The sequence below is a fragment of the Pieris rapae genome, chromosome 4, assembly GCF_905147795.1.
Source record: "Pieris rapae chromosome 4, ilPieRapa1.1, whole genome shotgun sequence".
Lineage (NCBI taxonomy): Eukaryota > Metazoa > Arthropoda > Insecta > Lepidoptera > Pieridae > Pieris > Pieris rapae.
The window spans coordinates 8,971,766-8,998,514 of record NC_059512.1 but is presented as its reverse complement, the minus strand read 5'-3'; the positions used below and the strand labels follow the sequence as shown (position 1 = coordinate 8,998,514).

The window sequence follows — 26,749 nt, the reverse complement described above, 5'->3', positions numbered from 1 at the left end:
TTCCATATTAAATTTTGATTCGAAGAAATAACAATTGTTTGAACCCCGAGAACAATAAATGTGACGGCGCGAGCGGCAGGTCGGTGGACAAATGTCAATCTTCCGTCAGTCACTAATGGATGACGCCTCACCCCACATACATTTTACATTTATAAGATGGAAGGGGATGTTTTTGGCTTGTTGACTTGACAATTTTATGTTAAAATATAGCGTATATACTTTAAGCAACCGATAGAAAATAGAAAGGTTTTTAACTATCTTTAATCTTAAAACACGATAAGGTTAGTATTCTACGCGCGTATAATAGACTAACCCCCAAACCCAATAACCTATCTCAATCCATTTTTGACCATCTCAATCAACGAATTGATTGATTGAACCTAAAAATTAATCCACAATCTCAGATTGTTTTCATTCTGAGATTGTGGACTAATTATTGGGTTCGGGCGTTTATGTACTATTTATATAATAACACACATCGTAAAGGATAAATACCAGCAAAAAATATACATAATTCGTCGCCATACATTTGCATAGAAAACTAGCAAAAAACATAGTATTATATTTTAGAGCAGCTCAGCTTGTCTCGTGAAGACAACGATTATTCTCAGTTGCTGTGAAATGCATTTCCTTGGCACTTTACCACGAGTGGCGATTTAGCTCTGTCGCCCAACATATATATATATATATATATATATATATATATGCATATTGCCGAGCGAATCTAAACTCTACCCCCTCGAGACAAAAGCTGCAAAGCTGTTTATACTAAAAGTCACAAAGTATAGGGCGCTTACAAAGAGCCGGGAAGCTTCCTAGTTATAAGATTTTCAATAAACATAAATTCTAAATAGCAAAGGATTTTAATCTTTGTCGAGAAATGAAATTGTTTTTTCATTACTCTTTGCGAATGGCCTTGTGCAACTGCTCTTCAAGAGCGTTGTTCAAATTAAGATTTTTAAACAGCTTATTAGCAGTGTTCCGAGTGTTTATTAAAGTTAAGACATCCAAAGCTTATTTAATATCATTCAGTGCGTTTTATATTTTCTATGCATTTAATAAATTAACTAATATTGTTATGGAATAGCTTCTTTAGAATCTGTTTAGGCGTTGAATTAAAAGGGTTCTTTATTATATTATTATTTTGACTAAGTAAAATTTCATTAAAACTTAAAATATTTTTATAACTTACATAGTGATTACAAAGATTTTTTAAAAAATCTGTGGCGCTACAACCTCTTTAGGTCCTGGCCTCAGATTTCTGAATCAGTTTCATGATCATTTTTCAATGAACTATCTGGTACTATCACATAAGATAGTTTAATATATTTTTAAATACGGGTGCAAATTAGGGTGAAATTAGGGTGAAATTTAAAGGCCGGTAACGCACTCGCGAGCCATCTGGCATTGAGAGTGTCCATGGGCAGCGTTATCACTTAACATCAGGTGAGCCTCCTGCCCGTTTGCCCCCTGTTCTATATAAAAAAACCACATTGCTTACATTTTTAGGATTCTATAGTGAAAATAATGACGCGAGTCTTAGCGATCTTAAATAATTATATTTACTAATGTTTTAAAATCTCAGCCTCTTGATCTATTATAAAATAACATGTACAACAAATGTAAGTGTAATTTAAATACTGTGTATTTTTTTCAGGCATGCAATCACGTTATCAAGTATCTGGAATGGACAAGGCGGCAGGTCCCGCTGCGAATGGAGCGGTCTTGCGCATAGAACCCGTGCGAGCGCAGCGAGATGACGCAACTTATGAATGCGTCGCTGAAAATGGCGTTGGTGATGCTGTGACTGCACTGGCGACACTCACCGTCTTTGAAAGTAAGTGATTTAAATACGATTAATATTTTACGCAAATAAAACTTAATTTACTCGTGTAGGCTACTTTTACAAACTTTGCCAGTTCTGAAATCAAGGACGATGAAGGAAGGTGGACGAGAAGAACTGGCAAGAACCTTAAGGCACTGCTTTTATCCAAGATTTTAATTTGTTTGTCCAAGGCGCTTGTAGAGAAAAGTATCTCTCTCGATTTAATTATGTAGCATCTATGTAGAAGTTTCGTCTTTAGCAAGAAGTCATATGAACATTGCGTTTGAAACTTAAAAACTTAATCATGTATTATATGATTAAGCTTTTAGTAAAAAAATTGTTGAGAAAAATTGTGATTAAAATTTTTAAGAAACAAAAATTAGAGCTTGCGTGTATCACACAAAAATATCTACGCCACGTTATTTACGTGAATTATTTTGTATTGATGAACGTATTTCTGAAATCTTGTCACCCTGCCCTCAACCTAATTAGCATAAATTTACAGAAATTTTCACTTACATAGCGAATATTGCACGAAACTACTCTCAAAGTTATCTCACGTCTTCTATGCTATGAAAATAATTACAATTTCGTAATAGTTAAAAATATGTTTGCTTTTTGAATTGTTAAGACTTTAATATCTTTTTATCTTTCGCAATAAATGCCTTTTAATTATTGCCATTTACTGATGGTTTCAGATTTTTCTTTCCTCTCTACTCCGCTATATATTCCAAGAACTTTCACATTCCATCTTGTACACATGTTTTTAGTGAAGAGATATACCAATGGTGCAACAACATTTTGAGGTCTAGGCCCCAGATTTCTGTATGTGTTCCGTGATCATTTCTAATCTGTGTGTTTGACACACTGTCGACTTTTTGAGGCATGCCCGTTTCCTTCACCGTTTTCTTTAACTCATTTGTGCAGCACGTCTCGCGATACCATGGAATGAATCAAATCAAATGAAATCATATATTCATATACGCAATACAATGTACACTTATGAACGTCAAAAAAATATACATATCCTTCTAATTTTACAATCAAGGAAACGGACGAGAAGAATAGCAATAAACTATCTGCCGCTCTTTTTAATCGTCAGGGTTTTTGTTTTGCACCATGTTTCACGTGACATCTTAAGTAATAAAATTTAATTAATAATAATAAAATAATATAAAAAGAAAGATTATCCTCGCCTATGCCTAGCAAGAGGCATGGTGAAATAGGAGCACGCACTTACATTCTCGTGGGAACAACGCTATACCTACCTTTAAATAAAAAAGTAAAGTTAAACTAAAGTTCAAATTATATCAAGATCTTATCTCTTATATTTTTAAAAACATTGTTCAGTTAAATGTGTAAAAGTATGCAATGTTTTCTTCTGGCGTCCGTTAATCGGTTTTATAGACAGACAATTTTATTATTTGTAAGAAATAAACTCAAAAACTACCGGTTTTAAAAATGCTTTGATTGCACTATCCCTAACATAGCTGTAAGATTTATATAATATTTTCATAATATAAACAATATACAACGAAGCCGTGACTGGCGCGATAATATATGTAATGAACACATTTAATTACGTGAAACAAAAATATATACATATATGTACATTTAATAAAAGGGTTGATGGAAATTTAACAGTATTAAAGCCATACATAACAAGAAATGTGTGATCTATCGCGATGAATAATGAGTTTGTGCTGAATGAACGTTTAACTGATATCATTGAAAGTGTTCGAACAGCGCTTGACAAAGCACTTTTTTGATATAAAGCGCTTTTATACTGAGCACAAACTGTGTTTAATGAAGTATTTTATTGGTTTTTCGAATATTAAATTCCTTTCGTTATTTAATGATGCTAAAGTGATTTTTTTTATGTAATAGGAGGTCAACGGGTTACATACCTGGTGTTAAGTGATACCGCCGACCATGGACACTCACATTGCCAGAAGGCTCGCAAGTGCGTTGCCGTCCTTTTAAGAATTGGTACGCTCCTGAAGTATCAGGGCAGTTGGTTCCACATAGTGATGATGAGGGGTAATTTGTTGGTGTGTTCAATAGTTTGCTAGAGTTCACATATAATTCGTACTTGCGCAAGGGTGATATTGGTTTAATTGTTTTCTAAATATGTATGTACCAATTTTTATGAGACGTCAAAAGATAACGAGTTTTTTTGCCTCAATTTAGATTTTTCATTAACTTTTATTCATTATTAGTAAATTGTAAAATATTTAGAGAATAACATTTTAAAATGCCCGAAAATTGGCTCTGGGGCTATACGTCACTATTCTGAAATATCAGTCTATCGTAAACTATTTGTATTTCATTTATTTGAATAGGAATCTCGGTCATACATAATCTGTTCAGTTAAGAATATATAATTTTGGCTTTGAGATTGACCCTAACCTATTTTCCAAATAAAACATTTTTTGCTTGTATATGTAAAAGTATACTAGCACTTCTCTTAAAATAAACCGGCTAGAGTTTACGAAAACTGTTTTGTATACAGAACTCCTTAAAGTTTTACGCTTCAAATATTTACATGTATTGAAATGTATCGATATCAAAATTGTACGTGAAAGTTGTCTGAAATCTACTAAGTTACCCGATACTTTGGCATACGATGTGCGCTCTTTGACTAAACTTCGACATTTCCTATCATATTATTTAAGGTACGACATATACACATACAAATACTAAAACATACCCGTATAGTTAAAGTCTTACGAGACTTTTTGTTTTGTTAGATGATTGTAATACAAATGCTATTTTTTTTCAAATTGTTTATATATATTGTTATCAAGTTACCCAATACACATAGTGTGGGTAGATTACAATTATTCCGTGGTATACTGTTGATGGTATACTTGAAATAACAAAAACAATATATATGATATAGTATACTTAAAAACACAGCCTTTATATATGATTATGTTGAGGGCAGTGAGGCATGTCTGATCGTCATTACAAGTTATGCGATAAGCAGTAATCCGTTTTAGGTGACGTGATCTCACCTAATCTAACTTGTAGGGTGTCGGTGTCAGGTCAAATGCTTACAATTTTATCGTTAACGCCTTGTGCATATACCGAAAACCCGCTTAAACAAAAGAACTCAGAATATTTTTTTAAATATTCTCAAATGGCACATTTACTTTGAAATTTAATCTTCTTCGTAAGGCTACGGCTTGTGTAGGCTTTTTTTAATATCATTATCATTAGCCTCTTTTTTGGTCGATTTTTGGACGTTGACATCTTCACTGCCCTGCACTAGCCTCTCTACAATCGCTAGAAATCAACTTCCTTGACAATGTGGTCAATCCACCTAGATTTTGTTTTGCCGAGGTCTACATTCAAGGAGCTTGCGGGTCCTTTTCTTGTATTCTCAATATACAGCATAATATGGGCTCTTAAGAAATAATTACAAATTCCTAAAGTATTCTTGTGTTATCACGTTTTATACACTCAATAAGTATTCTTAAAAATATCTCGTTTCCTTTCCCATAGCTTTTATTTACTTAAATATATTATTTGCACACTTGCCTCTATAAACAATGTTGTAATACCACTATAATTGGCGTCAAAAGTCCACATAAATCTCAATAAGTAGATATTGGAGTCACGTGCGAATAATAGAGAGCCACAGAAATATACCCGCCCACCTGCCGGCTTTAATCTGAATATAAATTATCCATAATTAAAGAGAACTCGGACACGCGGCGAATAAATGCACTGAACTAAGGTATGAGAAGTAGCGTTCAAAATTATTTTAAATGGTATAAAGATTCTGTTGTTTTGTAATGCTTGGAGTGGGAGACTTGATTCAAATAGCCTTTTAATATAGATCTATATAAATAGCCTTTTAAACGTTTATTATCGATTCGGTGCACAGAATACACACTTATATATTATTATGGCTCCTCGGAGGCCTGCCATGATAAATTCAAACTCAATTTTTGTGAATTTCAAAATTATTTATTCATATAGGTAACACAATGTACACTTTTGAACGTCAAAAACAGAAATGTATATGAAATGCTTCTTATATTTACTGCCAGTTCTCAAATCCATGGCGTAGAACGGAAGAGAAGAACTGGCAATAAACTCCCGTGTCTCTGTTTAAACGCCAAGTTTTACACAACGTTTGTAAGGAGTCTCTATAGAAGTAAACTTCTACGGCCATAGATACCCTTATTTGATTGTTTCGTTAGTGATCATTTTTCAAAAATATTACTTAAACCGTGTAATATATTATTGTATGAACTAAAGGATAGTATAAGTCTAAGATATTCTATCAAAAATAACGGTTAAATTAATTCATTTATTTAAGCAGACATTACGAATTATTTATAATGTTCTTAAATGTTTAAAAAAACATGAAAGTCTATGATTGTAATCAAGACCTTGCGAAAAAATGTTCTGATGTAAAAATATGATGAAACGCGATATAAAATTCTGTTCCATAGACCACAAGCTACCTTGAACCCTTGTAATGCGAGCTCAAACGGCACCATATTTTTTCAAAGAGCTTTTGCGGTGCGCTGGCTGATAGTAAATTCAGAGTTATGTCGCTTTCACCATGAGATAGCGGCCAAAGCCGGCCATTACGATCCTGTAATACTAAGTGCGTGAGCTTTGCGCAGTTTGAATAATAAGGTACGGGTCTAGGGTGATTATTTTCATTAAAGCATACCATTTTCAGACCTTAGGTGTTATATATTACAAAGGTTTGTATATCTATGTGCGCTTTTTGGTTGTTTTGTGTTGTATTTATTAATTACAGATAACATAAATTATATATAATGTATAAAGAAGTTCAAACATTTACGAAAGGAAAATCTATGCAAAATATAATAAGTAATATTAATTCGGATGTGTTTTGTCATGGTGTGATAGTGAGGATATGTATGTGTGTGCTTGTGTCATGACGCCGATTATTTAGCGCTAAGATATATATCTAATACTTTTGACTTTGGTGACTACGGGCTGGCGTCTTGATCTTGGAGAAGCTGTCATACTAAGCTGTTGATTGTGCAGAACCGAACCCCGGATCCCCAAGTAACACTTGCTCATACGGTATAGGAATATCATAATGCAGCTTTTCACGTAATTCGCTATTAAAAAAATTTAAACCATTTAAAAAAAGACATAACTTGTCTATCGCATATTCAAGAAAACAAACTAACTGTGTTTGATATGTTAACACATAAAAGATAAGAATAATATAACAGCGGAAGTTCAAAATACGAGGCAACTTATCGATCCCGCTCCATTCTGAAAACAAACTCAGACACTCTTTACATATTTTAAGTGCAAAGCTCACTTTGCGAGAATATTTTGCCCAACTCTAAAGTAAGTCGCTTCTCAGGACGGTGAAATTTTCAAAATTTTATGAAGTAAAGGTAGCCTCTAAAATGTTGAAGTACCGGACTATATAGTACTGTAACTAAAATTAATCATTGGCGCTACATCCTTTTTAGTTCTTGGCCTCAGATTTATGTTTATGTTATGTTATGCCCGTGCCGTCGATTTTTTGGGTCTAAGGCAAGATTTTCGAATAGAATCGAAACTACGACCTCTACGCCAACAGTGCTCATGTACTTAAAATACAATTTATAGTATTAAAAAACAATATGGTATTTATATTAAAGGGTAATGTGCAACCCAAGTGTTCTTCAAGAACTTGGTTGCTTCGTATCAGGGTGATATGTGCGACAGGGAAGGCCAGGGTTGTTTGCGATGCCAAGGGCCAGAATGGGTCTGTTGCCCAAATCCCCGTTAAAGATGTTGCGCTTACTGTATGCTATCTCCAATACTATCGACGTCTTTATATTTTCGCAGAGTGACTTTACGTAGCGATATTAAGTGTATTTTATACAGAATATATTGTATACAGAACTAAACTATAAAGTGGTGTAGTGTATTGTTCGTGAATAAATATATAAATTATTTGTACCTACTATATATTTTCTTTACCAATTGTTTTGCCGGATATAATCCTGTTATAATAGATGTTCTACAAGCTTAAGTTATATTACAGTATTATGCAATTTTAATATAATATTAGCAATTATTTCGTAAATAATAATAAATGCATTATTATACAACTCGATTTGTAGTCAAACATAAAATATGAGTGCCGCAAATTGCTTTTCGATTCCTTGTACAGTTAAATTGAATATCAAGTATGTATTGAATTTTATTGATGTAACATATTTGAAGTATTCGTGTAATGCGATTTTTCAAGTGGTTTTCTACTTATAAATATAGTTACGAGAAACTGGGGTAAAAATTATAAAAAATTTATTTATTCAGGTCTTAGGAACGTAAATAAAGAAATACGTATTAAATGTTTCTAATTTTACATTTACTGCCAGTTCTCAAATCAAGGGCGCAAAACGGACGAGAAGAACTGGCAAAACTCTCCGCATTTAACATTTCTTTTAATCGCCAAGTTGTTTGTTTTACACAATGTTTGTAATGAGCTACAATTATTAATACACTGTACCATGTTTAACATCTTTAAGTTATTAACTATAATCCCACATAATAGAAACCCCATTATGTGTAAAAAGTTTTTTTTTATCTCCTCTATGCTAAAATGTAATATAGATATTCAGTCAGATGTTAATGCGGAATGCCTTTGTACACATTAATTATATATATTGAGCATTCATATTTGCGTTGCTCGCAATTGTCTCGTCAAATTGAATTTAGAATCAGTGGGTAATAATATATTGGACATTTGAATGGCGATTATTGGCGTTTGAATTGTAATTCCCAAGTTGGACACAGTTTTGTGACTATTGCAATTGATAAAACACTGTTTTATTTACCTTCAAAAATGTGGGAGTAATCCTATTGCATAATCGAAGTTATGAGAACAGAACAAGATATATTAAAAAACCCTATATGTATGTGAAGTCTATATATGTATATATATATATATATATATATATATATATTTTTCCTAATGGGCAAGTAGGTTTAACTTTCTGTCTCCGCCACGTTTTGGTCTAAAGCACTTTCTCGATGGTTTCTCACGATGTCTTCACTGCACTAGCGAATGTTAAATGTGCACATAGAAATAGTCATTAGTTTCCGGGATTTGAACGTACAACCTCAGAAATGAGTATTGCGCTCTCAACCCGCTTGGTAAACACTACTCGTTTACCGGCTTATCATTACTTTTAAATCAATTTAAACCTTTGGGCTTGTTAAATATTTAATCCATTAAAATGCGGGTCCTACGCCTATTTGAATATTCAGTGCCTTTGCATTTTTCGTTTAAGAAACGTTCAGAGAAAGCAATCCAATTCAATTCATGCTAATGGAACCAAAAATATCGTCCGCCTCTTCTCTCTCGTTTTATAGCAACTGACAAGTTTAAACTTACTAAGCAGAGAGCATGTAATTTTACTAGTGGTTGTGTAGTGTGTGTGTGTGGATGTATTGGTATTAAAAATAAAAATAAATCAGTGGCGCTAAAGCTTTAGGTATTGGCCTCAGATTTTAAAACTGATAAATAAATAAATAAATTAAATTAAATACGTTTATTTTGGAACATAAGATCAACATGGTATCACTTATTCCACGTCATTAAATTCGAGCCTGTTGGCATCCCTATTCATCGGCAAAGAAGACAAGGTGTTCGCCGAGAGAAAAAGCCGGCGTAAAAATTTTTTGTCCAATGCCATATTTCTGCAGCTTTATATAGTGACTGTCTACTTGTGATGACTAGTTGAACTTGAATATATGTATCGTATGCGGTGATGTTAGTTATTTCGACAAAGTATGCAAGTGCGTGCTCCAATTTCACCTTGCCTACTGCTGATAGAGGACAATTCTTTGTTATTTATTAATTAACTTTTAATTACTTACATACTTTTTTTTAAACAAAAAAAGGCGAAAAAAATGGCTTAGAGTTCATTGCAAGTCCTTCTCATCCGTTCTACACACTTGGTTTGAGAACTGGCAGTAAATGCAAAATTAGAAGCATTTAATATGTATTTCGTTATTTAAATGTATAAGTGTACAATTTTTTACCTAAATGAATAAAAGGTTTTGAATTGAATTGGACCAAAACAAAAAAAACCTAGGTTACGGCTTTTGACCTAAGATATCTTGTTGTAATTTTATTTGTTTATAACGCAAAAATCTACCGCATGTCAGGCACAGAACACTGGTTACGAATTTGTATATTGTGTACATTGTAACAACAAATTTCTTTGCAATACATTTGGCTTATAAATTTATCGCCAGTATAACTCTATAAAACCTGAGAGGTGTTCAGTTTCAGCGATGAAGCGAAAAAATATGAAAATAGGGAAACGTGATCGGCCAGTCAAGTGGCTCAGTTATGCCCCGTGTGAGATAGTGTGCAATGGGCATTAAATGGGTCCCTAATGATATACAATATAATTCTTCCGTATTGCCATCTTCTTTTAAAGGTAGCCTCACCATGCCAACTTTAATTTTGGAGTCTTCAACCATTGCTTGCTTCTGCGGCTCGGTCTTCTTTTACCTACCAAGTTGCATTAAATGATATAGCAAAGAATATTCTATACTGTTTTTAGTTATATACTTTTCTATTTTTATTTAAATACATAATAATAGTGAATTTTGAGCCGTGGGGTTCAAGTGCGCAGACGCTAATTAAAGATTTAAGTTGGTGCTTTCCTCGCTCAACAAATAAGTATCGCAAAACAGCGAGGAAAGGATGCCAGCGTAAAGGCACGTTGCCACAGCGAACCATCATTTTAAATGTTTTAATTATTTTTACTATTACTTTGTAGGTTAATAAAATGTTAAATACAGCATTTTTGATAGTTATATTTAGGTTTTAAACTATAACTTCGGATTGTTGACTTTTAAAAATCGAATTGTATTATAGAATACAATATAGTGTCATGGAGAGTCCTATGTAAAACAAAAAAAATAGGCGCATTGGTCGTTTGTTTTTGTTGGTCTGTGGCTAAACACGGATTTGCAACACCGTCTTTCCGTTCAATCACAGAGCGAATCGCGCCAAATCATATTTTATATGCCGTTTATGTCTCAAGCCTACTTCATAAAAGTATATTCGTATATCGGAAATGAGCCGAATGGAATAAAAACAGGCTGTTTTTTGTTGAAATGGGTTTGTTTATATTTGATTTGGAGATAAAGTATCCGTTAACGTAACAGCCACTGAGAGCCTCCGTGTGTTGGCAAACAGGCTTAGAGGCGCCCCTTTTTACATGCCCCGGGTAAAATGTAATACAGAAATCATATTCATACTGCATTTTTTGAGTTCTTTTAGCGATATTATAAGTTTCTGTAACATGTATGAACCAGTAGCGATAGAAACTTTAGGTGTTTGTATATTCTATTTCTGTTACGTAATCATTTTTATTTTCTTAATCTGCCTTGTATATCTGACATGTTGATTTGAAGGTTTCAGACATGCCAAAACGGCATTTTTTACTTCACGGTACGAGCGAGTTTTAAATGCACAGATGTGAATGTCACAAATAAATGAAAAAATATCACAAATTATTATAAAGAATATTTTAAGAAAAAATATTTTTTTTTCTGTATGACTACTTCACAACAATTAAAAACATGCAACGTTAAATATTTTTAAAGCTTTTGCAGAGATTTTAAAGCGGGCTTTGAGCGCGGTGACCGAATCAGAAATTCCGTAACGAAAATAAAAACCTAACACACGATGACGTAATATAGGTGTGGCCAATACGCGTAATAGTACCGGTTGCACCGGCCACACAGTGTGAGACACAGCCTATATAGGCGTGTTAGTTTCAGTCTAGTAACTTGAATTAATATGAAAGAAAAAAATACTAAATAAATGCATTTTTTTCAATTAAACCCGTCGTGATATAATTTCAAATAATTGTAAATTATTTTTAATGTTTATTATCTGAAAAATAGAAAGATCTTCTCTACGTGATTAATGCACTTCGTTAGCTTTCTAGGAATCACGAATAGCAGTTAATTACAAGAAAAACTGCAGTTAAAAAATCAAAAAGCAACTGTAAGATAAATTTCCGCTTTATCTAGAAGTCTGTCGAAAGCACTTTGTTACTAGAGAGGAATTTCATGTCGAAACAGAATTTAAAATATTAAAGGATAGAAAAAGATTATCTAGGTGAAAGAAGTCTTTGAAACCACTGTCTCTATAGCTATGTCATTTTCGCCTTTTGTTTATGGTTTGATAGAGGAATGAATCTGATGTCGAAATCTTGTACTGACTTAAAATGCGCGATTCTTCTTAGACGTCATTGGAACCGCCAATAACGCACATTGTTGTTGGTTGTATTTTACATATAAGCCTTTATTCAAATCAATATACAGTAATAATAAAATATACAATTTGCTATGACAAGCAATTGTAATGTATTAAGTACCTAACAGAAATTGTAAAATGTAAATGCATTTAATATATTATTATAAAAAGCAGTAACAATGTCATGTCTAAAAAAGTATTATTTAATATTATTAAGTATACCAGAATTTTACATTAATTTAATATTAATAATAATAATAAATTAAGAATTAATGCATTTTTTAATTAAATATATATAATTATTATAATTTGTGTTATTATTTTAACACAGGAACGTTAACAGCAACTTTATACGTGATAAGTCTTATATTATATAATATATAGCGTTAAATAGCACACGTTCGTAAGCTTTGTTAAGCCACTGTCGGTGTCGTGTCAAGTTAATTATGCATTTCATACGTGTAAGTCCCATGAATATGCAGAGTGATTCCTTTGCTCGTCTTAAAAATAATCTCGCGGTGAGGCTTTATGGCTATCACACTGTTATCGTTTGCATAATGATTTTAATATAAAATCAAGTTGAGAAACTCGTGAGGAAGCTCTGCTTTCTTTGACGTAACTGACATATACCGTGTGTCATTAATTTTATTATGTTATACACATTTTTGTTTTATTTGTCACCATAAAATTGTAAATATCGTTAGTTATTGTATTTTTATTTACGAGATAGATCTTGCGAGATTGTGTCTGAAGAACTGCCGAAAGATTGTGAACCTCAGATTACAATCTAAAAATTGTCGAATTTTCACTGCACTGAGACAACTTATTAAAAAAATGTTACTGATAGCAGTTAGTGAGTCGTTTTCTTGATCGACCCAGGTTATAATTGATCGTTTTTATTCATTCATTATTCTTGATTCAGTTCTTATAACTTACATTACCAATAATTTATGTTAATAAAAAGGTATTGAATATTTGCGTATTTTAATTTATTAATAAAGTAGTATTAAACTTTGAGAGACTTGGAAAGTATCTAAATCATATTTATGGGGGATGTAATAAATAAAGCCTTTTATATTCCTATCCATATATGTACTTAATTACAAATTTTGTTATTATATAGTTAGTTAAATGTTATTCATCCCTGTGACGTCAGAGTGAAGTTAACACTCAACTGATGGTCGAATTAAATTAACTTATAGTTAAAAATTAAACCTAATATTGAAGGCATTCGGAAGTCTTGTATTTAGCGCCATCTATGATATATATTTTCTGTGACGTCAGAGATTTTTCTCTGAATTTTGGCGGGAAATATCCCGCTCACAATGAGCATAACTCGATTTACGGTAAAGACGTCAATATCTCAACTCATTGCCTTTGTACATTTCTCGGATAAATTGGATAAAGTACACTCGCGCAGAATCCATTTTTATGGATACGTTTTCTCTTGACTTCATCCATTATTGAGTAAATGAATGAATGTCACTGCCGGTTGGTTATTGACGGGAGTAATGAGGCTTTTGGGATTTTTTAAGATATATTTTGATAAATAATACTGTGACAGATCTTATTTAATACACATCGTAGCGTATATGTATAAGCCTTTAATTTATTTATAATGTTTAAAGAACTTTATTTATCATTACAAAACAGAAATATTTGATTTACATGAGAAACTTAATATTAATATGTATATATACGAGCGAGATACACGTAGCCATTAGCCGTCACAATTTTAATCAACTATGTTCATTCTAACATGCATCTTTACAGCCTTTTTGAATTTGTCAAACACTGCAATATTGCGAATTTATATTATTTATTTCTTGTGTATACATAACCTAATTGTTTTCTTTAACTGTGTTTAATACGAAGGATATTCCTGAAAATATACAGACATACCCGTCCCATACCCTATTAGACATAAGATTGTTATAATGGTAACAAGGAAAAGTAAAGATTTGCATAAAAAACTTACAAAATATCTTAGATAAAAGGAAAATGTTGAATATACCCAAGATATAATCCCATTCAAAATGTATTTTTTGCCTCAGGATACGGTAAGTTAACCTTTAAACATAAATTGTGATCCCGGATATGATATCATTGACAACTTGTGTTCAGTTGCGCGTTCATTAAATTCAAAACATCTTAAAATATATATTAATTTATAACGACTGTTCAAAGGGAGGGTTTTTAGTATTTGACTTAGAAATGAAAAGGGAAAGTAACTACTTTTACATGCATTTGTCGCGCTCCTAAACAAGACTGCTATAGTTACATTAATACAAACCACAGCGGTTTTCTAATGTAACATATTGTGATATACTATATTATTTTGTAAAATAAAGAGAAAAAAATGAAGGTCGATTCATACATTAGACAAATTAAGCTCATCAAATTTGCGAAAGTATGGTATATATATTTTCACAATATGAAACACACATTAATTATAATTCAAGTATCACAAATAACATCCGACACGTTACAAGTACAGTGAAAATAATGATATCGACAATTATCTGTGGTTGCAACACGTTTCAGGAAATCTATTCAACATCTAGGCCACCTCGTTATATCTGTGAAATACGTTTTATAGAGCGGTGGACCCAGAATTTTACCTTCTAAAAAGCTGCTTTCTTATTTAAGCTTTCTGCATTGGCTGCAATATAAAGTACTTATTTAACTGTCTAAACATTATTTGCTATGACTTATATGCCCCAATATTTGGTAATACACTAAAGCATATGCAACATTTAAGGAGTTTTTTCTTCTTAAATCTCACCTGAAAATACAAAGAAACAACATTTGAACTTATATCGTCTCCTCAATTACATGCTTTAGTTTATCTCTCTGCAAGTTTTATCGTAACAATAAAATGCATAAAATAATCTGAAAGTAACCGGCCAGTCAAGAGCTCGTCAAATTAATGTAATGTTATTTTATTACATATTTAGTATTTACCTGTAAAGAAACCAAACCAAATTACGGCTGAAACATTAGTAAAACAACAAGGCATAATGTGACAAGTAGATATGCAGGCAAATATATGCACCAAGAGGTAAAAATTAAACTATAGGAAAATCGATTTCAGAGTGTAAGGTTAGCAACTACAGACCTAGCTCATTTAACAGAATGCGTCATCTGGATATGGGTGAGCTTTGCTAGCTAGCCAAAACGCGTTCTTGTGAAAGGACTAAGTATTTACTACTAAAGAGATTTAGAAATGTTAAGCCAAAATCCATACAGGAATATATCCAGATGATGTCAAACTATACGAAGTATATAATAGTAGTATTCGCTTTAATATAATATACCCTTAGTATTGTCTTTTATTCTTTGAATGTGTAAAAGTACACATTCAAAGAAAACACTTTTGCAACGGAAATTTATAATTATTTAACATAATTTTAAATTCAACACAATGCAGCGCAATCCGCGAAAATAGACCGTGAGTCAATTCTACAAAACCCCTTCATCTTTTATTCGATATCAACTGCGGGGAAATAAATACAGATAATATAACTTTTTCTACAGCTGTGATACTTTTTGACATTCAACACCTCTTTGTCTTCAGTCACCGTGACCACGCACGCTGTACAGCAAAACGTCGCGCGAACACGCGAAACGTCTGAAAAATTTAAAACTATGTATAATAATTATACATTTATAATAATACATAGCTTCAATCCTTTAATATACTCTTCATTACTCTACCTTACTAGGGAAGTCTGGAAGAGCACTCTTCATATCACCACCCGTTGTCCTCTTAATTAAGTTTTCTCATAGTATTAGCATACACGAGGGTTAATAATATTCAGAAATAGCGCGAAGAGTTTATTTTAATGTGATATTCGGTATCATATATATTTAGCTTCGTATATCAGAGGAATTATATATGAAATTTTGTCCTACTCAAGTTAGGGTTGAGTGTCAAGTAACTCGCTCCAGAAACCAAACACCCTTCTAATATATTTCTCAATAAAGAAACCCGACCTGCGCTGAATTTCCATCTCATTGTTAGAGCTCGCTTTCATTTGGATTAAGGAATATTTCTTTACTTGAATTCGATCCTATGACTTATTGGATTCGGTATTAATAAACGCTTTGACATCGTGATATGGAAAAAGCCACACATCGTAAACGAATTCAATTTAAATAATTTGTTTAGTATTGTTAACTAAATAAAATCTGAAATATCAATGAAGTTTTTAATTATCGTCAATGTGATGGGAATAGATTTAAACTATTTCGTAAATATTTTGATGTACGTGATTTTTGCAACGTTGTTTATTTATCACGATTTTTTTAATTAAACATTTTAATAGCTGTTTCTATAGCGAGTTTAAAAAAAACTTTTAATCAAAATGTTCTCTAATTAAAACATAAATATGTATATAGAATTTGTGTTGCACCATTGTGAAAGTATGTATTCAAAAAGTTTCTCGTCCTCGCTGGTATTGTTCATTATTACAAAATACTAGAACTATTAAAAATGTGAAAAATAGTGAATAAAAGGAAATTAATATTTGAGCTTTTGAATTGAGGTTTATTGTGTTCTGAAATAATTTGTTTTATATACTATGTGTGGCTTTATAAAATATAGGAACGACCGATAAACCCATATAAAAACTTTTATTTCAACTTTGAGGTTGAATCCACGAAAACCTCTGGTTGGGCTACCACGGCTTCGGAAAAGACAGATACAGATATTGTACATATCATTTATTACCAACAAAACATACACACATAAACAAACAAAAAATAAGAATAGTAAAGAAAAAATACTAACTAACTAACTCAGCATAATGCTGAAGAGTAGGAGGAAAATCCATGAATGTAATAAGATCGGACTACATAGAACTGTTATATGACTTTGTAACTTTTCGATTATTCGTGTATGCCTTCAGACTTCACCCAAACATTACCTATCCCAAAATTTCGCGTGCAGCATATAATACAAATACGTAAATAAATATGCGTTAATTTAATACAACCTAGGTAAATAGATGTTGTGTTTTTTCTTAGGCAGAAACTTATAGTAATGGTTAGCTTTAACACTTTTTATTTCTGTGAGATGAATGGTTTTAAGTATCCAAAAATAAATGTTATTATTGTTTTTTAAATGATGAAGTTTAAAAAAAAGGTTTTTACACGTGTATAAATCACAGTTTTACTAAAACTTCCCAATACGACTGGTCCCCGTGGGGAGACAACCACCCATTTGAAAAACAATGCACAGGAAAAATTAAAAAGGCGCTCCACGTCACAACAAATGAAATTGCATATTTAGGGCCTGTTTCACAATGTCCGGATAAGTTCCAAATAAGCTATTTATTACTTATTGATAGGATAAATAGTATTTTTGCGTTTCACGACTGTCAGATAGCGGCTATACGTCATGAAATGCGAAGTAACTTATTTGGAACTTTTATCTTTCGAATAATTTATGTGTTGGATAGCTATTTGGCACTTTATTCATACATTGTGAAACAGGCCCTTAATGTTAAGTCCCTATCATCCAAAACAAGACAATTAGATGTGAACAATGCATTGAGAAAAATTTGAGTAAGAGAAAAATGGCCATACAATACTAGACTACTAAAAAGACTCACTTATACACTTATAAACTATTACAATTATTAGGCACGTCAAGAACTGTTAACTAACAAATTTCTGTGTTGATTCATTAAAAAAGCACTAATAATAATTATAACAAATCCGAGTTTTACAATACATGTAATATTGCTTTTCATGTAAAGATACAATTTCGGCATACACGAGAAAATTAATTAACTGACAGAATGAAAACAATTTTTGTGTGTAGCTAATAAGGGCTTCTCAGTGTCGAAGATTGCTTTGAAAATTCTAATTAACCTCTTGTAATGTAAGGAGAAAATTATTGTATTACATACTTTATGTTTTCTTATAGCGTGAGTGGTCCCATAATGCAACATTGGGGCGTGGGACAGCCGCAAATATGTTTTCAGTTTGTGAAGATAATTGGGTAATGTGTACTTTTGAACTCGAAGCGCTTTTATAAGCTTAACTTTAGATTTTGCAGACTTGTAATTAATTTATTAATTAACCCAAAACTACTTTGCCTTAATATGATTTCTCAATCGCTATAAGAGTAAGTTACTGCTGCAAGCAATATTTGTAAAAGCAGATTTGAGCCTCATGACCGACCGCGTCTGTGCCTAACGCCCAAACCCAACAACCTATCTCAATCCATTTTTGACCATCTGAGATAGACATCTTAATCCAAATATTGATAAATTGATCGACGGATTGTAATAGCCATCTGTCGATACAAGCTATCCATGGTAGGTCAGATCGGTGTATGTGGATAGAACTTTGTATTAAAATCACAATTCAACTGTGACAATATCTTACTTAAGATTTTAACTTACACCGGTTTTTTAAAATAATTAAAATGCAAGAAATTTGACATGTTATAAACATATACATTTTAATATTATTTATACGGTGTTATTTACTTTATTTGGTTTATTTTGATTATTAAATATAAGTGAGAATGAGAGAATGCATTCTATCCGTCGCCAAAAATGGATTGTCTTCGTAGGGTTTGGTTATTGGAATGCAGATAGATCGATCGATTGTCACGGCCTGATCTCAGATTGTTTTCAATCTGGGGTTTTGGATTAATTATTGGGTTCGAGCATAAGTGGTGGACGTATATGTTCGTGGAATAATTTTTCATTGAACTAGTAATCAATAAACTTTTATATTTAGTTTTTTGTATCTCTATGTATTTGAATAGATTCAATGTTAATCCGTATCACACTTGAATACACACTTAATTTTATAATACTCTTTAAAACATATTAAGCCATATGTTTATGCATAAACATGTCTGTCGATATCATAATGTTCGAAAAACGCAATTCGGTATCCGGCGAAGTAATAGTTGTGTTTACGCTTCTGCGAGACTACTTATGATATACATAAACATGTCTGTCGATATCATAATGTTCGAAGAACGCATTTGTGTAAACGTCCAAAATTAATAACTGCACATTTAACAATATTTTGAATAACAGTTCATAATTGATAATACGAAATAATCAATTATGAACTGTTATGTGATGTGTAAATAATAGAATAGCAATTACCAACGTTTGCTATAATTTAGCGACCGCAGCACTGCACGTTGGGCCCGTATTACATTTTAAATTGCCTGTGAATTATAGGTGAATTGCTTAAACGTAAGACAATTGTGGGTATAGTTTTTGTAAAAAGAAGTAAAGCGTTGTATAGCCTGAAGCGTTCTTCGCTTTATTGTTTAAAAATGAATGTCCATTTCCAAGCCCTGGTTACACCCTAGATACAGGTTACAAAAATGTTATATTTCTTTACTATTAACAAAAAATTCGTGCCCATAACTTTCATAGTAGTCCTTATCGCAAAAAATGTTATGTTCACATTCATCCTAAAAGAGGTCTGTCTTTTATTTATTTATTAAAAGTTTGCCAAGACCCGACACACTGGTACAAGAAAAATATAATTAAAGATTTAATTTGACAAGCACTTTAGGCAAAGATAACAAACATGATGAGAAAAAAATTAAAAAACTTTTGAAAAGAATGTGTAATTATTGTTAGCTTAAAATAAAAATTCTGAAGACCATTTATCTCAATTTATGCAGACTATGCTAGACTTACGTTTAACGAAACATTTGTAAAACATGAATTAAAATTCATAATTTAAAAAAGTATTAATTATTACATTACTTATAAAAATGATTACGATGTTAGGTTTTGGGCTATTATCGCTTCAAGCAGTGTTCCGCAAACTTTTTGTGTTTAAGGTGCATTTAGGAAACCTAAAATTTTGTAGGTACACCACAAATTAAAAATCGGTCTTATCTCATAATCATAATCAACATTTATTATTTAATGGAAGAAAAGGTATTTAATATGAAATATGAGCTGTTGAATTCAGCATGGTTTAAATTTGAAGTAATTGTTGACAAGAGATGTTTGCAAGTAGATAAGTTATTTTTCCGTGGCACACCATGTGATGACCACAGTACATACCGGCTAAAGGAATACTTAAGTTGTGAATATTTGTAATTAAATCGTAAAAATACCATGTATGAAACTCCCCAAAATGCATAAAAATTCGTCTATAAGTTCGAATAATGTTTTAAATGTAGTAGTAAAAACCCTGAGAACATTCTTTAACTTCATTTAGGGCTATGAAATTATAATAACATAATATTATGAAAATGTTATTTCGCTAGCGGTAAACTAAACAACATTTTGGTATGAAGCCATTACAAGAGTGCGTCGTGTTCGCTTCAATCTAGATAAAGTTGACTAATTAATTGCAGTAGCTAACGGTCGTTTTATTATGTTTTTTATGAACACGCACTGAAAGGTATGCGGTATATTTACGATGGTGTGTAAGCAAAAAATTTACATTATCGGTTGTAAGTATAGTTGATGTATAGTTATTTTTATAATTATTAAAATACACCGAACACAAAGTTTTCTCGGAGAATTCAAAGTTTAGATGTAATTTCTAGTAGTCTATTTGTATTTTTGTTCGAAAATCGTTTTATACAAATATGAATAATTATTTTTAAGTTTTAGTTCGATGCCTACATTTCCCTACCTAATGTGAGCATTAGTATACATATATGTATTTAATTAAAGTGTATTTATTTTAATAAAAAGGTACCGCTATGTTGGTCGTAAGATAACGGATATGAGATTCCATCGCTTTAGACACGGTCATACAAATATCTGCCAGGTATTTCAATATTAAATTCAGGTTCTCTATATTGACGTAATTTTTAAAATGAATTGCAGACAGACAGAAATCATATAATAAGATATCCTCCCTTAAATCACAGACATCAGACATTTAACGTCACTGAATGAACCCGTTTTTAAATACAGGTTACAGTTACACACACAAATACTCTCCTAAGACTTAATATAGGAGAGATAATGCCTGATTCTCTCTCCTATATTAAGTCTGTATACCTTCTAACTCGAGCAGTGTTAGCGTAGTGGCTTCAGCGTGAATCTCTTCTACCGGAGGTCGTAGGTTCGATTCCTGGCTGTGCACCTATGGACTTTATTTCTAAGTGCACATTTAACATTCGCTCGAACGGTAAAGGAAAACATGAGTGACAAAAAGTCGACGCTGTATATCAGGCATAGGAGAGGATCATCTACGTAGCTAATAGATTGAAAAACGATACTGAAGTAGATACAGAAAGAAGGTTGTAGCACCACGGATTTCTTTTTAAGTCAATTGGCGTTTCGATTGAAACTATTTAACTATTCGATATTTCTAAATAAATAAATTATGGTTGACTCGTGTGGGCACGTGGTTACACTAAAATCAAAATCTTTATATTTCTGTGCATTAAACACGTGTACATTTTTTTAACAAATTGTAAATGTATTCAAGGTAAATAAGATGAATTTTCAGAACCGAATTGTCATTGAGAAATGGAGACAATTTGTTGGTCTAATTTTATGTCCTAACGTATAATCGGTCATCGAGGCCTGGTATTATTGAATTTCTTCCACTTCAAAGTGATCCTTTTTGGCGGGGATTAAAGGTCCTTGTCTTAAACAAGATATATTGATCAAAGGATATTGAGATCTCGATTTCTTGTTAATATTTTGGTTGCGAGGGAAAAGGTTATATTTATGGGAAAGGGATACCATTATTATAGGGTAATAGTTATTTTTCAATAGACCATAAAATATGGTTTTTTCTTATTTAAATTTTCGCTTTTCACTTTCCTTGAGCTTAACAAGCTTTTGGACGACTTCTTGTTCTTCGTTGTCTGTGGATTGCTGCCTCCAAACTGCTCTATCTTCCGGATTGGGGTATTAGAGATATTGCGACCGAAAATTGTTTATTGTTTTTATTTATCTGAATGTAGTCAGACCAGGGATCAACCCCGATGTCTACTACCAGCTTGTCGAGCATATACGGTTCATTTACCGTTACATTATATAAGTCTTATATGATACCTTTTTCATCTGTCACATAGTCATACGTGATTATATTTTCCGATCAGAAAAACAATTATAGTTTTCAAATAGAAAAATACGAAAATATGCTAATACAGATAGATTATATAAGAATAGTTTAACACTTATCATAAGTCATAGACATAATGTCCAGTTAAATATAACGAGCGGCACAATATATTACAATTTGCGGCTATTCTGAGAGCCGGCTGTAATTAATACCAAGTTTGCGTAAAATTTACAGCTCTCATAAAGCAATTAAACGAAATTAAACCGTACCCACCTTGCAAAAAGATTTTATTTTGAACAAAAATCGAAACGAAGCGAGAGCTTCGTACGAGTGTGATTCGAGGAGTTAAAGTTATGAATACAGTAATATTCAATTTAAATTGAGTACGCCCCGACATTTATAAAATGTTTTAACAGTTTTATTCTCTCTTTGACAATGTGCAATGCATTTTGTTTGGGAGCTATGAAAAATTCCAATAGATGGTTTGTGGATTACAAAGCGGGACCAATTTAATCAACAGTACAAAAACGATGGCCAGCGATGCAGTAAGTTCGAATTACTTTTTTAAGTGCATACAATGTGTATGGAAGAGTTGTGAATATATGTGATAGGTACTTTGCGTAACTATACATCAAATCTTGATTGAAGCGTTAAAGAAAAAAAATCTGTAACTATTCCTCACAAATATCAATTAGTTTCCAAAAACAATCTGATCACCTGGCTTTTAATGAAACGAAATATAATTCACAAGTAATGGTTTCTGTTTTAATATTTATAAATTATGTGTGACTAACCAATTTACATTTTAGCCAGATCTCAGATTGAGCGTTAAACGACGACGAGAATTGACAAGAAACTCTGTCACTGTTTTCAATAATAATAAAACGTTATGTATGACAAAAAATGGTGGTGACAAAATCTGATGAATGAAAATGACATCTAATGCTAGATGTCTATCAGCAAGTATTAATGGCGACAGATCACTACAAAATGATAAGGCAAAAACTTCGTTAGTAAGTTGGTTTTCAAATTAAAATTTTTTAATTTTTCCGGAACATCCAATACATTAACTTTATTTTTATATTCTTTCGATATCGACATCAGCCGATCAATGACTTTGTATTACGGCTCGTGTGTGCGCAATGTAACACAATTTGTCGCGTTCAAAATGTGATTACGTATATTGTTTTTTATAAAAGCTGTCGAGGGACGCTTCAGGGGTAATATTGTGGTATAAAATATAAACTTTTGTTGTTTTATAAAGACAATTAATTTATTAAACTAAAATATGAAATCAAGATTATATATACTGCGTTTTTAGTAGTAAGATACGAATCGTACTATATAGACTCGATTTCGCATAATTTCTGGGACAGTCTGGGAGTACGCAGCAGCATGTAAGCAGCTTCTTCCAGTTTGTTCCTTTTACGTTACATTTAGAGATCTTAGGTTGATTCTCTTTTCACGACTAAACATTGCGTCTCTATGTGGAGAGTGTTCTAAAGAGTTTTTGGGTTGATCCCTCCTAGCTCGTTTTGTCCTCGTCCAAGCTATGTTAACTTCAGATTTCATCCGCATGGCTGGAAGTCTTCCACGGCCCGCTTCACAAGGCATTTTTTGTGAACAAGAAATAGTCTATAAATGTTATACTATTTCGTGTCTTAGTCAGTTTTGTCTTGAGCAAAAAGAAAGGAAATGGTCTTGCAACAAGATTCAAGGTTGAATGCCGTTCTAGAAAGTCTTGAAAGACATTCATAGTTCCACTGTATGAATTTAGAATGACTAAAGTATACCAACTTTTTCTCTGATAGGAGACAAACGTGCAGGAGGATGTCTCTATAGGTGACGGTATCACTTTTTTCAGCTGAACCAGCAGCACGTAGACCACTTGTTAAATTTTAAAAAAATGTGGTACTCGGGGACTGCCGTGGTAAAGCTATGGCATAGCATTTTTTATCTGTATTCTTATTCTTTGATAATAATTCAATCTACCACTCTACCAGACTCACACACTAACACACATATATCTGTCTCACTCTTACGCGTACCGGCTGGACTGGCCGCGATTACGCTACGTCACGGATCTCGTCAGAGTTATGTGAATACGCAGTGTGCATTCTGTCTCACTCTAACGTACCTGCGCTACATCACCGTTCAAGCCAGATGGATGTGAGACGCAGTATGCGTTTTATCCTACTCTTACACGTATTGGCCTCACCTATATTTCGTCATCGTCTGTTAGGTTTATTATTTTCGTTACGGAATTAATTGATTCGGTTGCCGCGCTTAAAGCTCGCGATAAAATCTATGCACTAGCTTAGGAAGCAAGCAGCAACGATCTTTTTTAACTTAAATCATTATCGCCGTCACCCGTATTTTATACCAAGCTAACTCGATTTCATGATAAGTTTATGTCATCGTTGATACGACGTACTGGTAAACACGTATGACAATTTTTCCCTATTGAATATTCTAGTAGCCATTCTATCATTTCAAGGCACTATTACTCTGCCCTTGTGAATTTTTAAAGATATGGATCAAGTTTTGTCAAGGTCTTGGTAATTTTAGGGCTAAGGAAATATAACGTATTAATAACATCAATCGATGTTTGTATTGGAAACATAGTGATGTTATTTGTTATGAAACATTATGTCTATTTATTTCTAATTTTTACAGTAACTTAATACAATGGAAAACTTATTAATAAAAAATTAAACATAAAATAAACAAAAAAAAAACCTAAACCCTTTTATAACTTATAAATAAAGTATTTTAACATATATTCACCTCAAATGCATGAATATTCAAGGTAAATACGAAATTGAAGTGTCTTGCGCGAAATAATATTCGCGTACGACACGCGTAAATGACGTTTCTCTGCGTAAATTTGAACGCGCTCGAAGCACCGCAAGAACATGTATATTTTTAGCTATATTATTTTTTATATATTCAAATTGAAGCCTCTCCTATACCTCTATAATCTGAATAGAATACACGAAATGTCTCCCAATAAAATCGGTTGTACGAATGATGTGATTCCTTCCAAAAAATTTGTCAATTCCGCACCAAAATAAAACAAAATGATGGATTATATTTTAGAGCTAAATAAGTAGATTAACTTTTTGGCTTTGAGCAGATTTGATTAATAAACCGTAGAAAAAAAAGATGCCAGTAGGCTCGCGGCATTGCCAGTCATTTAAGAATAGGTAAGCTTGATGGAACCTAAGTCGGTTCGAAAATTATTTACAGGCTTTTACTGCTTCTGAAATAAAATCTAAAAATTAATAGATTTTGATAGTCTGTAGTAGTAATAACTTAGTCATTATTATTAATGTCGGAACAATGGCATAAGTTTCAGCTGTCATTATAATGTAATAACATCAAATTCAAATTCAAAGCCGTTAATACGAATGCTTTATTTAATTTGTCAACATTGCAAGATCTCGATATAATATTGACTATTGACAAATCAAATAAACCTCCTAATGGTTTTGAAGTTATTTGACATTGATGTTATTATATTATACTTACAATTGCGGCTGGTATCGGCGCCATTGCTACGACACATATATTAGTATTGTATTAATGTATCACAGTTTTTAGCGCCGTTCAAAATATTTAAGTACTGAGCATTTTTTTTAATAAGGTGGAAATGCACTAATGCAGGCGGGGGACTGTGGGGAATGTTGAATTACTGACCACTGTAATTACCATCCTCGGCCTAGAACGTATTGCTACGTTCTAATCCTACACAGTATCCTTTCTATAGTCGATGCCCTCTGCATACTATAGAAATTCAACCATGCCCACCACGTACGGTTTAAGCACTCGCCCGGTACCGTACAACCCTACCAAAGGCCGAGAATAAATTGAAAACTTATCCTCGAACCAGGAATCGAACCCAGTACCCCTCACCATAGCGGCCACATACAAAGACCGCTAGGCTATGAGGCCCTTAAGTACTTAGCATTAGACAGCGTCGTTTAACGTTCTTCAAAAGGTCGTAAGCGACATCTCTCTAATACCCTTATTAACTCAAAATACAGGCTTTTACAAAACAAGTACCAAAGTCATTAATACGTCTTCCACCTCAAACAGTGATAAGCCGTTAAGACCACACGTGTTCTTATTACGAAACAGAAACGATTACTGTGCGGTTCGAGTTATATTAGCGAGTCCCACGAAACCCGATAATGGCCTACATACGTTATTACCCAATTAAATTGTCCTGTATCGTATTTTGTGCCTTATTGGTTAAGGGTTAAGGCTCGATTTCGAGGCGTGTCGATCTTTAAAGTTTCTATGTCTTATGGTTCAAATGACTATCTACTAAGTTAAATGCCCAAAGAAGCGACAGCGTATGTCAGGCACTGCCGCTGATCACTTGCATATTCGATTGATATGAAACGGATTCTGAGGCTGAGACGTAAAAGTACCTACAACCTTGTAACGCGATGGTTGTTTATATATATTTGTACTATTTTGCATATATTCAGATAACATATATAAAGAAGGCATCGGACGGCTTTTTCTCTAACAAGTGATCTCATCCAGGCAATGGTAAGGAAAAATAAATAAGTACTTAGGGTAAAACAAAAAATAACATA

At 32.6% G+C, this 26,749-nt stretch overlaps 1 protein-coding gene across 5 annotated transcripts in view; it reads left to right on the top strand.

Moving 5' to 3' along the window:
- The window catches only part of LOC111003069 (tyrosine-protein phosphatase Lar), a 324,877-nt gene that overhangs the window by 253,088 nt on the left and 45,040 nt on the right, over positions 1-26,749 (top strand). For all 5 annotated transcript variants that reach the window (XM_045628054.1, XM_045628051.1, XM_045628053.1 and 2 more), the window contains one exon: positions 1,658-1,837. In XM_045628054.1, the coding sequence (XP_045484010.1) occupies positions 1,658-1,837 (180 nt within the window). The remainder of the gene's footprint in view (positions 1-1,657; positions 1,838-26,749) is intronic.